The 12,016-nt window shown below is 36.5% G+C and overlaps 1 protein-coding gene across 1 annotated transcript; it reads left to right on the top strand.

Annotated features, from left to right (window-relative positions):
* On the top strand, positions 6,427–11,299 carry LOC109234078 (small nuclear ribonucleoprotein Sm D1-like). The gene is made up of 4 exons (XM_019399925.1): positions 6,427–6,537; positions 6,625–6,701; positions 10,679–10,870; positions 10,994–11,299. The coding sequence occupies exons 1-4, from the start codon at positions 6,524–6,526 to the stop codon at positions 11,053–11,055; spliced, it is 345 nt and encodes a 114-aa protein (XP_019255470.1). The 5' UTR covers positions 6,427–6,523; the 3' UTR covers positions 11,056–11,299.

Genomic DNA, 12,016 nt, shown 5'->3' with positions numbered 1-12,016 from the left:
GATAATGAACTGTGTTTCACCGGAATTGCTCAGCGGCATAGTCTATTCCTCAAATGCTAGTGAAGTTTAGAATGACCTAAAGGAGCGATTTGATAAGATTGATTGTTCGAGAATCTTCCAAATTCATAGGGAAACTGCAACAATTAACCAAGGTACTAACTCGATTTCTTCATAGTTTTTGAAGACACAATTACTCTGGGCAGAGTTTGATAGTTTGGCCCCACCTCCGGGCTGCGACTGTGCAAAATCTAGTAAATCTGTTGCATTAATGGAACGTTTGCTACAGTTCCTGATGGGACTCAATGAGTCATATAAACAAGCTCGTAGCCAGATACTTATGATGATCCCAGTCCCTACAGTGAATAAGACATACTCCATGTTAATGGAATGTGAGAGTCAAAAAGCTATGTCTAATCCTCACGACTCAGTTGAAGGAAGCGAAGTTGTTGTATTGATGTCTACTAGGATTGTTGGTGGTCAATTTTGACCTAAGAAGAATTACAATCTCCAATGTGATTTCTGTAAAATAAAAGGGCACACTAGGGAGAAATGTTACAAGATAGTAGGGTACCCAGCCGATTTCAAACCCAAAAGGAGAGGAGGATATGGTTAAGCTAATTCTGTTGTGATTGGAGAAACTAATCCACAGATGCAGGGCAACAGGAATGTACATAACATGTCCAGTCATGCTGAGAAGGGCAATTCTTCAGGATATGGAATAGGGCCTATGTTCACAGAGGAGCAATTCAATCAGATCCTGAAGCTACTCAACAAAGAAGAAGTGTAGGAGACTACAACTAATATGGAAGGTATATCTCATTCCACTATCTATTTAGTAGACAAGGCAGGTTGCACTCATGAGTGGATCATAGATACAGGTGCGACCAATTACATGACCTCAAATTTTAGCTCACTTTCTGATATATACAATGTAACATCTCAAAATGGAAAAATAGTGCTATTACCTAATGGAGCTAAGGCAACAGTTTCACATATTGGTAAATACAAGATAGGATAAGGGCAAGAGATTAGGAATGTACTGTATATCCCAAATTTCAAATACAGTCTGTTGTCTGTATCCAAACTAACTAGAGAACTGAGATGTAAGGCTGCATTTTTTCTTGGTTTTTGTGTGCTTCAGGACCTCTACACTGGGAAATTGAAGGGGGATTGGTAGAGAAGCTAATGGTCTCTATCTACTGACTCCTGCAACTTCAAGTAGAGGACAAGAGTTAGTTCCACAGTCTATGAATATGCAGCTAGATCAAAATATGTTACAACTTTGGCATAGAAGAATGGCTCGCCCATCATCAAGAGTTATGAAGCGTATGTTGAATGTCAATGAAGAATTATGTAGAAGTATAATAAATATCTATGAAGTTTGCCCCTTGGCCAAACAGGCAAAACTGCCCTTTCCTACTAGTAGAAGTAGAGTAGGAAGTGTGTTTGAATTGTTGCACACGAGTGTATGGGGACCATTTCAAATTACAACATATGATGAAAATAAATACTTTTTGACAATAGTAGATGATTACTCTAGAGTAACAAGGATTTATTTGTTAAAGCTGAGGTCTGATGCAATTGTTGTTATTAGAAATTACCTTTTGATGGCTCAAACACAGTTCAACACTAAGATTAAAGTGATTAGAACTGACAATGGATAGAATTTCTTAATTCTGAATGTACAGATATGTTCAATAGCTTTGGCGTAGTTCATCAGAGGTCCTGCCCCTACACACTCCAGCAGAATGGGGTGGTCGAAAGAAAACACAAACATATATTAGAAGTAGCTAGAGCAGTCAGGTTTTAAGGGCATATTCCATTAAAATTTTGGGATAAATGTGTGTTGGCAGTCTATTTGATAAATAGAATGCCTACACCAGTGCTTGCAGGGAAGACTCCTTATGAATTGTTTTAAAAGAAGTCCAACCATGAAGCATATGAAAGTTCAAGGATGCCTTTGCTATGCTACGCCATCAGTCATTAGGGACAAATTCCAGCCAAGAGCTTTAGGTTGTGTCCTAATGGGGTACTCAGCTGTGCAAAAAGGCTATTTACTGTTTGATTTAACTCATAAAAAATTCTTATTTAGCAGGAATGTGACTTTTAGGGAGACAGTCTTCCCTTTCAAGGACTTGAAGATCAAAGGAACTACTATGTTTCCACCCGATCCTTCCTTGATCACACAGGATGTGACTACCGCAAACACCACTGATCCTGATCCTGCTCCTACAACCGCAATTGATCCTCAGCTTGAAGATCACAGTGAAGAGCAAGGGGTTGGTATGGAAGATATTTACTCAGAAGAAGCAACAGCAAGTGAACCCGAAGATATAGGTCCTGCAATTGCAGATGAAGGTGATGGCACACTTGAAGATGCAAGTGTGCACCAGGACATTATGCATGCAGAAGATAATCATGAGGCTCATATGAGAAAGTCAACTAGAGATAAAGGGCCACCACTATGGATGCATGACTATGTGACTGCTCATTACTGGGAATGATGATGAGCTGGTCTGTGACACTAAGAATACACTACAACAAGCGTTCAAAATAAAGGATCTGGGAGAGTTGAAGTTTTTCTTGGGGATAGAATTTGCAAGGTCTAGACATGGAATACTTATGAATCAAAGGAAATATGCTCTACAGTTGATTTCAGATTCAAGCTTAGGGGGAGAAAAACCTTCTTGGACTCCTTTGGAGAGCAATCAAAAGTTAACCCGTGCAGAGTATGATGATCAAGTTGGACACAAAGGTGATGCACCATTGGATGATATATGAGCTATCAAAGACTAATAGGTAAGCTGTTATATCTTACAATGACTAGGCCAGATATAAGTTTTGATGTTCTAACCTTGAGCCAGTTCCTGCAGCACCCAAAAAGGTCTCATATAGAAGCAGCCATGAGAATTGTCAGGTACATCAAGAGAGAACCTGGATTGGGAGTGCTACTATCAAGCAAGCCAGCAAAAGAAATCGAGGCATACTGTGATGCAGATTGAGCCTCATGTCCAAACACTAGGAGTTCAGTGACAGGGTATTTAGTGAAGTATGGGGAATCCTTAATATCATGGAAGTCCAAGAAGCAAACTACAATATCCAGAAGCTCAGCTGAAGCTGAGTACAGGAGCATGGCTTCAGTGATGTCAGAAATAATATGGTTGATCAGATTATATGAAGAACTAGGGATAAAATTGAAGCTATCAGTTGAGTTACTATGTGATAACAAGGCAGCAATTCAAATTGCAGAGAATCCAGTCTATCATGAACGGACAAAATACATTGAAATATACTGCCATTTCATAGGGGAGAAAGTGCAGAACGGAGATGTAGTGCCACAGTACATACAATCTGGGGAGCAACAAGCAGACATTTTGACCAAAGGACTTGGAAGGCAGCATCATGAATATCTAGTTTCCAAGCTGGGATTGCTGAATGTGTTTGCACCCTCCAGCTTGAGGGGGAGTGTTAAGAGTAGCAAGAGTGAAGTAGGGTAGTAGTGTATAATTAACTTAAAGTAATAGGTGTATGTGTAATAACTAGAAGTTAGTAACTACCTAGTGGTTAGTCGGTTAGTTAGGTATATAACAGTAGAATATGAGTTGTTACAGAGACTAAAAATTCATTTTTCTCTCAAGCAAGGAAGAAGAACCTCTTTAGCTCAAAACCTCAATTATTGATTCTATATGCTAAATTTGACTTCAAATGGGAGATAAATAATCTTAAAACTAAACAAGAGACTCTAGAATTTCAGCTCCTGATAATGTATTGAAATTCTGACCTCATGAGGACAAAGTGTTGAAGAGACAATCAAATAAATAAAGTGTGCTCTCTGTAAGAGCTTAAACTTTTAGAGAAGATGGTCACACATTTTAACATGATATCAGAGCAGACAGAGGTTCTGAGTTCGAGTCTCACCGCCACAATTAAAAAAAATGAATTTTCACGTGCTTGGCCAATTAAAACAATGAATGAAGCATGCACGTGAGGGAGCATGTTAAAGAGACAATTAAGTAAATAAAGTGTGCTCTCTCTAAGAGCTTAAGTTTTTAAATGAGATGGTCATACACTTTAACACGAACATGAATCATAGCCTAATTTCGTCTCAACTGAAAATATTTTTGTATTTGTTTGTTTATTCATTTATAATTTAATTAACAAGCAAGCTAAGAACAACTTTCTCTTCTATTTATCATGAAAATTTCAAACAAACCAAACCGAAAAAGGTTATTTTTCTATGGTATTGGTAAGTTTGTTTTATGGGTAATGCTCCCAATGACACGCCAATGAATGTATGCTCAGTCCAATCCGTTCAAAATTGTACGGAATTAACTAATCATATGTTCATGGACTAAATTTGATACTTCTAATCTACTTTATTGTAATTTAAGAAACACTCGCCCTCTAGCAGAGCGGAGCTAGAATTTGAAATTTACGGGTTCAAAATTCTAATCCGCTTAAATTATTGGGTTCTATATTAATAATTTATAAATATTTAATAAATTATTAAGATAAATACAGGATATGGACCAAAACTATTGAATTCGACTATACCCGTATTTCGCATTCTAGCTCCGCCAGACCCTGCTCCAGCTAACTGTGGTTTTTTCGATCGGGTGGTCAAATTGCCAGATTGGAAATTGTCCTTTTGGAATAAATACCTAAAGGAAACAAATGAAATGATCATACATAATTACTGCTAATGGAAGTCGAATCATGTTTTGTCGCTAATCCTTTTTTGTTTATTCTCAACCTTGATAAAGTTGAGCGAATTAGCTTATCCATGACCAAGGGAAAGAAAAAAAAGACAGATGCAAATGGTGACAGTTTAATTTTCAAACTTATTAAAATCAATCTTTTCACATCTGATTCTTAATTCAAGTGGGAGGTTAAATATAGTAGTGTTTCACTCTTTAGCCGTCGACCTCTACATTACTTAACGAGTGAATATACTAATCGATTGTGCTAGTATTCTAACACACTTAGAGGTCGTTTCGTAGAATGTATAAGAATAATACTGAATATGGTGTATTAATAAAGTTCGGATTAGTTATGCTCGGATTATTATTTCTTATCGTCTGTTTGGTTTGGTGTATTAAAGGTTTTGAAAAGATTGTTTTGTCTAACCATGGTTTGCTATGTATAAGAATAATAATGAATAGGGTATATAACTAATACATTAGTATATATATATATATATATATATATAAGTTAAAAAACACTACAAGACAAGAGATTAATCATACCAAAGCTAATAAATATATTATTTTCCCTAGTACATCCTATCAAACGACTCCTAAGTTCAATTTGATCGTACCAGATAGGTCAACTATAAGTAAAACATTTCCCACAAAGAAGTTCTTCATTCCCGCAATTTGAATCAATATCTCTAATTAAGAATAGAAGAATTTCAACCATACATACATTTTGGTGGTAATACAAGTACAAGCAGATCTAACATTATAATATTATAGCCTTATCCTATTCATGAAATCAAATACGATCTTAGGATTCGCAAGCTAATTAAACAAAGGAAGATTAGTGCTTTTGAAATGAAAAGAATGATTCTGGATAGAGAACAATCACTTATTTAACTTGATCATCTTCCTTCTCTCCCAACTAAATGTTTTTTATTTAGTTAGGCTCTTTAATTATGGTGGATAACAATTTGTTCATTTTATTTATGGACCAAGCCTACAATAAAGGTATCTACGCGATCAAGAGGTACAATTGAAAGATTCACTCGTCTATATGTTTTTAACAGTTTTGAATTAGCCTTTTGAAGTACCAAGGGACAACCAAAAACAAGTGAACAACACTTTTTGCACCAAAATACAATATGAACTTAGATAGTTCTCTTATATGGTCATAGAAAATGTGCAAAGAGATGGTCCTTGAACAATGGACCATTTCAGATTTGGGTTAATCACTAGAAATTGACCACTCCTTAACACTGGATCCTCATTGACTCAACTTATGTTAGAAACACCCACAGGGCAAATGGCCTTGCTTTTTCTTATGGTTATGATCACTCCTACTGATACCAAACATTTAAGTACTACTTTGTCTAATATGTAAAACTAGAGCAAGAAGGGAGAAAAAGTATGGAACAAAGTTTGCCCGTATTTTTATTATTATGTCATTGTTTATTCTTTTGGCTAGATTTTGGATCTTTGATTTTGTCTGATATATATTCTTTGCCTTCTTATCCACTCAGAGCTGAAATAAGGAACCAGTATTAGACGCCCTTTGCCCCTTGAGACTCCTCTATCAAATGTGAGCAACAATGAAATTACTAGGACGGCATAACAGGCTATAAAAAAAAGAAAGGAAATAAAGCCCAGGTTTTGTCGATTGGGCCTTCGACGGCCCAAGTTCTATGGCCACATAAAAATACGACGCCGTTATAACGGGAGCTTGTTTTATTTTTGAATAACCCTGGCGCTCCTTGCCCTAAACGGTGGTGGTCGTGTTCGATCTTTGCTTCGACTTAAGCCCTAGCGTGTCTCCAATTTCTTCAGCAATGAAGCTCGTCAGGTCCATTTCAAATCTTCAATTTATTCTCAAGTTCTGTTTTATTGAGCTTAATCATGGATTTAACTTTAACTTTAACTTCCCGTGCAGATTTTTGATGAAGTTGAACAACGAGACTGTATCAATTGAGCTCAAAAACGGCACTGTTGTTCATGGAACTATTACAGGTCGCTCTCTCTATCTTGCTGTCAATTAATTTGGGCTTTTTATTCTTGGTATATAATTTATATAGTTAGTATTTACTTAATTTGGTATTACCATTGTGTAGTTCTCAAGTTAAAAAAGAAATTCTGCATTTCCGTAATAGCTGTATTAGTCACTCCACTTTGATGTGAACCAACGAAAGTGCTTGTATGAGTTTGATTTTCCGAGTAGAGAGGTTATTTCAAATTGGCCTTAACTGAAACTGTAGTTGCTGAATTGAATTTTTGTTAATGCCACATGTTAAGTTAGTTTATAGGTGAAGAATGGTAGCTGCAATAACTAGCCTCACTCTCCTTGATTACCAACACGAGTAGAGGCGGATCCCGTATTTTAAGTTTATGGGTTCCTACAACAACCTCAAGTTAATATACTATAATAATTGGGTTCACAATCAAATATATAGATACTTAGTTTTTCTCGTAATACATATACAGAGTATGGGCAAAAGCTATTGAGTTTCCATGAACCCATAGGTCACACTGTAGATCCGCCTCTAAACACGAGTCTCTGTCACTTGTCTATAAATACATGGGACTAGAGCAGAGAAGCTATAGAATATTTGAGGGACTCGATCTGTCTTATCCTCTCTGTTCTTCTGAATATCTGAATCTTTTCCCTTCTTCTCCTCTCTGATTCTCTCCTTTTCTTCCTCTGAAATTCTGTTCAAACGCCAATAAGAGTTTTGTTTTCAGTTGCCCGGCTACTTAAGCCTATCAGTACAGTTTATGTCTAGAGCATTGTAATTCCTCTCTGTTAATGCATTAATTCAACTCTGTTTGACTATAAGTAATATCTCTACTTCTCTTTTCATGCTGTACAAGTTTGAATAATAATTACACAACCTGAAGAAATTGATGTGTTCTCTAGTTACTATAATTGTTCAAATGTTTCTTCCTAAGAAAACGCTTTTCCAGTACTAAGGGAGACTTTGTTTTAGGCTCTTCAACACCGATATAATATCCTTCTTAAAAAAAACATGTAAGGACCCATGGTGGAAACACTAGTCATCAATGAATTTTTATGCATTTAAATACAGGCTTCCAAAACTACTTGGGTCAGCTATATGAATGAAGAAAGACCTATATCTGTTTTTCTCTATTTGGACTGGTTCATTAATTCACAGTTATGCGACACTGGCATACAAATCTATAAACAAACTAAAAAGAGGAAATTAGTAGCATGAACTTGCTATTCAGAACATGCTTTTTGTTATTTTCTTAATATTTTTCATGATTTAAGATTTAACTCCATTTCACATGTTTGTTTCTTTAAATTCTAAAACTATCCCCGTTTAAAAAAGGGCAGGCTGGTAACAAGACATTCCGCGTTCATGCAGGGTCCCGGGGAGAAACAAAAAAAGAAAGAAGATTTAATTCCATTTCACATATTCATTTCTCTAATTCAAAACTGTCTGGTTGGGGTGAAAAACAAAAAAAGAAAGAAGATTTAACTTCATTTCACATATTCGTTTCTTTAAATTTTAAAACTATGTCTGGTTGGGACAAAAAAAAATAGCCTCTCTACATTCTTCGGGTAGGGGTAAGGTCTGCGTACATTCTACCCTTCTAGACCCCACTAGTGAGATAGGTTGTTGTTGCTGGTTGGGATAAAAAATAAAAAAAAAGAAAGAAGCTTGAGATGAATTAAAGTAAAAGAGGAAATTATGAGTTTGTTTCTTTTTAAGTGAAAAGGGATAGGAAGCAAAAGTAGATGGTGTGTATCCCTCTATCTAGATTCTCTAATCTATCAAAAATTGGAAGGAAAGAGGAACTGTAATTTTCTTATTTCTCTTCCAATCATTTTAACAACGTAGTACATGGCTACTCTCCACTTAACGAAGGTAAACCGGTGAATAACCAATACTCCACTTGAGGGAGATAAACCAGTAAAAGATTGATACTTCACTTAAGGGAGGTGATTACTAGGATCTCTCTTTAATGGCCACTTGAGTTTGAGATATAGTATTTCAAATAATTCTAAAAATTCATGGGTAATACCGTAACCGTTGTTTTGCACCCAACGGTGTGAATAAGTTGTCAATGTCGTGGGTGCAAACCTTGGTGGCCAAGGTTCAAATCTCAGCGGACACTAAACACTCCAGGTGATTTTATCTCATCCAGAAGTCTTGGTCGGCACAGTTACTTGGTACCTATGCTGGTGGGAGGAATCGGTGGCCCGGACACCCCTACTTTTTTTTTTAAAAAAAAAAACAATATCATTATTTTTGTCGATGCAATAGGTCAATAATTCAATGTTCTTAAAGAATTGTAAGTGATGTAAGTCAACTATGTTTTGCATGGGTATAGATTATTATGCGACAACTGCACTTAGTCCCTACAAGTGAAAAATTCTATGCTGGAATCATTTGGTCCAAGAGCTTTCTTATTTTTTGTGCGGAACCCCGTTGCCTTCACCCTATTGTTCTCTTAAATGTGCATTAGTTGCCCTTGCCCCCGAAAATATGACATTGATTGACAAATCCTATGCTCAATTATCATTTCATAACAACAACACAACAACAACAAACCTAGTATAATCCCACATATGTGTTCTAGGGAGGGTAGTGAGTATGCATACCTTACCCCTACCTTGAAGGTAGAGAGACAGTTTCTGATAGACCATCGGCTCAAGGAAAGATGAAAAGAAAGCAATAGCTTCAAGCAGTAACAACAAGAAGATAATAAGAAAAACAAGGCGAAAGGAACATGTTATAGAAATCTAACAATACCCCTATAGTTGTTTCAATGATCATTTCATCTGTATAAATAAGTTGATTGCCTAGTTGTTGCTATGCCATAACTTAATGGTATAGAATTGATTATGTAAACAACAGCTATGATGCTTGATGCCTTAACTAGTGGGATCGTCACTGTTTACGTGATGTGTGTAAGATACTATTTCACTTTTCAAGGTTAAAGTTTTAGGTACTTAAGGTCAGAAGCTTAACACAGCAAGTTGAGTAATAAGGCTGGTGGAATTTGATATTTGGGCATGTCGAACTAGCTATGGGGTGTCATGTACTTTGACAGTCAGTTTTGGAATCTAATGTCTACTGTTCTTGGATTCAACTGGACAAGGAGCTGAAGTTGTGTCTGTGAAATGGTAAATGTATAACTCCGGGTGTTCATTGGTTATGTATAAATATTGAGCTTAAGTGGGCATGAAATCAGCTTACAGCTTATTAATTTTACCCAGGTTATATAAGGACACCACTTAGTGGTGTATATATAATCCTTTGCTATTGTGGTTATCCTGTTGCTGTATAATTAATCATACTGTAGCTTCTTTCTCTGGCAGTAGAGAAAGCTACTTAGCAATGGTTTCCTTGCAAACCTAGATAGGCTTCTTATGTAAGTGTTAGGGCTTGTGCTGTTGCAGGATTCATCGAAAATATCATTGACCACAAGGACGTAAAAGATGTAAGGGGATGCCCTTTGCTTTCTTTCTACCCTTGCCTGCCTTTCCCCCCTCTCCTATGAAAAAAGCACACGATTTTTATTTTTATTTTTAGAAAAAAAAGAAGAAACAAGAACTGTACCATGCGAAACAGGGCATGTCTTGTTACTGCCATCCTAATTTTGCATAGAAGCTTTACGGCTATCTCTGATATTGCAGTCTGAGGTTATCTGTGTTTTAGAGAACTAGGGTAGTCTAAAGTAGATAATGCCCTATTCTCCTCATATTTGAAGACCTTTATGGATTCCTCCATAATCTGTTGGATGACCACTCCATGCCTTCTGATTTTTATTCTGTGAGTGGTTGCTTATGCTAATAGAATATTCTAGAAGTGTTTGGGGTATAGATATATGTTACAGAGCCTATTGGTATGTGTTTTTGTATTAACTAGGCATGCTCGCTACTATCCATCTCCTCATTAAAAGTTTAGCTGCGAATTGAGGGCTGCTAGTTAAAGTTTCTAAGTAGAGTTTAATTTTTATAGGTGTGGATGTTAGCATGAACACACACCTGAAGGCTGTCAAACTTACACTAAAGGGAAAGAATCCAGTGACGTTGGATCACCTGAGTGTGAGGGGTAACAACATCCGTTATTACATTCTCCCTGACAGCTTAAATCTTGAGACTTTACTGGTGGAAGAAACACCTAGGGTGAAGCCGAAGAAGCCAACAGCTGGTATTGTCATATTCTCGGGGACTATGTTCAAAAGTTTTTTATGCCTTCTGGTTGTATGAGTTAAATTTCCTTGATGCTTGGTCATCCTACTAATATCCCATTCCTTTGTTTCTTCCTCTTCAGGAAAGCCTTTGGGACGTGGTCGCGGGCGCGGACGTGGTCGTGGACGTGGTCGAGGCCGCTAAATGCATTCCAGCTCTTCTAATTTTTTGCAGTATGTCTATGTTAACGTATATGTATGGATGGAGAGATTTGGTCTTAGTTTTCCAGCGGAAAAGGGATCAATCTAATGCAACAATTTATTCTGGATCTTTAAAATCAGAGCATGTTATTTTGTTGCATCATATGGGCCACTAAAATTACTTTCGTATCTAGGTTCATATCTGTTCCGCCTAAACAAGTCAGAATAATTACGGTTACTTTTGCATCCGGCCAGTTGCATTCCTCCCTTTTTATTTCCTCACTATTAACTTTAAGCTTTTTTCACTGCATTAACCTTTACAAAACCTCCATAGTGTTAACACTTGACGGAAGAAAAAAAGGACTGTTTGGACATCGGCCTGATCTGTTGAGTGCAGTTGTTACTGAAGTAGGAGAAAGGCCAAAACATTTCTATCAGTAGCATTTGCCTAATTGAGTTATTTTATTGCTATCAGTAGTGTTTGCAGATAGGCACACATTTTCCTTCATAAATTAGTCTTTTATAGTCAAAGGATTTTATGCATGTGTGTATCTGGAATTTCTTTTCCTAACTTGTTTGTCTGTCAACATAAATCAACAGTCTAATTCATTTTGGTTTTCAAGCTGTATTTCTTTGTATTTTGTTTCATTTCATCGTTTTAACCAAACCGTGAAAACACTAACTAATAGTAGTGCTCTCTCTTAATGGAAATGACTAATGAGTCGTTTGGTTGGTGTCACAAGGGATTATCGTTTTGATTCTAGGATTCGCAACCGTAGAATTGTTTATATCATAATTGTGGTATTATTTTTGTATCACATTTTATGTGGGATAACAATTTCCAGAATGAAACAAAATGACACATTTGCTTTTTCCAAAAAAAATTCTCCCAACGTGTTTAAAGAAAGACTTAAAATTAGAAATAAAAGCTTATCCCAATTTGTCCGTTTTAAACAAAACTCATA

Source organism: Nicotiana attenuata, chromosome 11 (genome assembly GCF_001879085.1).
Source record: "Nicotiana attenuata strain UT chromosome 11, NIATTr2, whole genome shotgun sequence".
NCBI classification, from domain to species: domain Eukaryota; kingdom Viridiplantae; phylum Streptophyta; class Magnoliopsida; order Solanales; family Solanaceae; genus Nicotiana; species Nicotiana attenuata.
Note: the sequence above shows the minus strand (reverse complement) of the source record. Positions and strands in the feature narration are given on the sequence as shown.

Excerpts from the sequence above, each read along its gene's own strand:
- LOC109234078 (XM_019399925.1), top strand. Across the intron at positions 6,702-10,678 it reads TGTTCATGGAACTATTACAG|GTGTGGATGTTAGCATGAAC; the intron begins GTCGCTCTCTCT and ends TAATTTTTATAG. Across the intron at positions 10,871-10,993 it reads GCCGAAGAAGCCAACAGCTG|GAAAGCCTTTGGGACGTGGT; the intron begins GTATTGTCATAT and ends CTTCCTCTTCAG.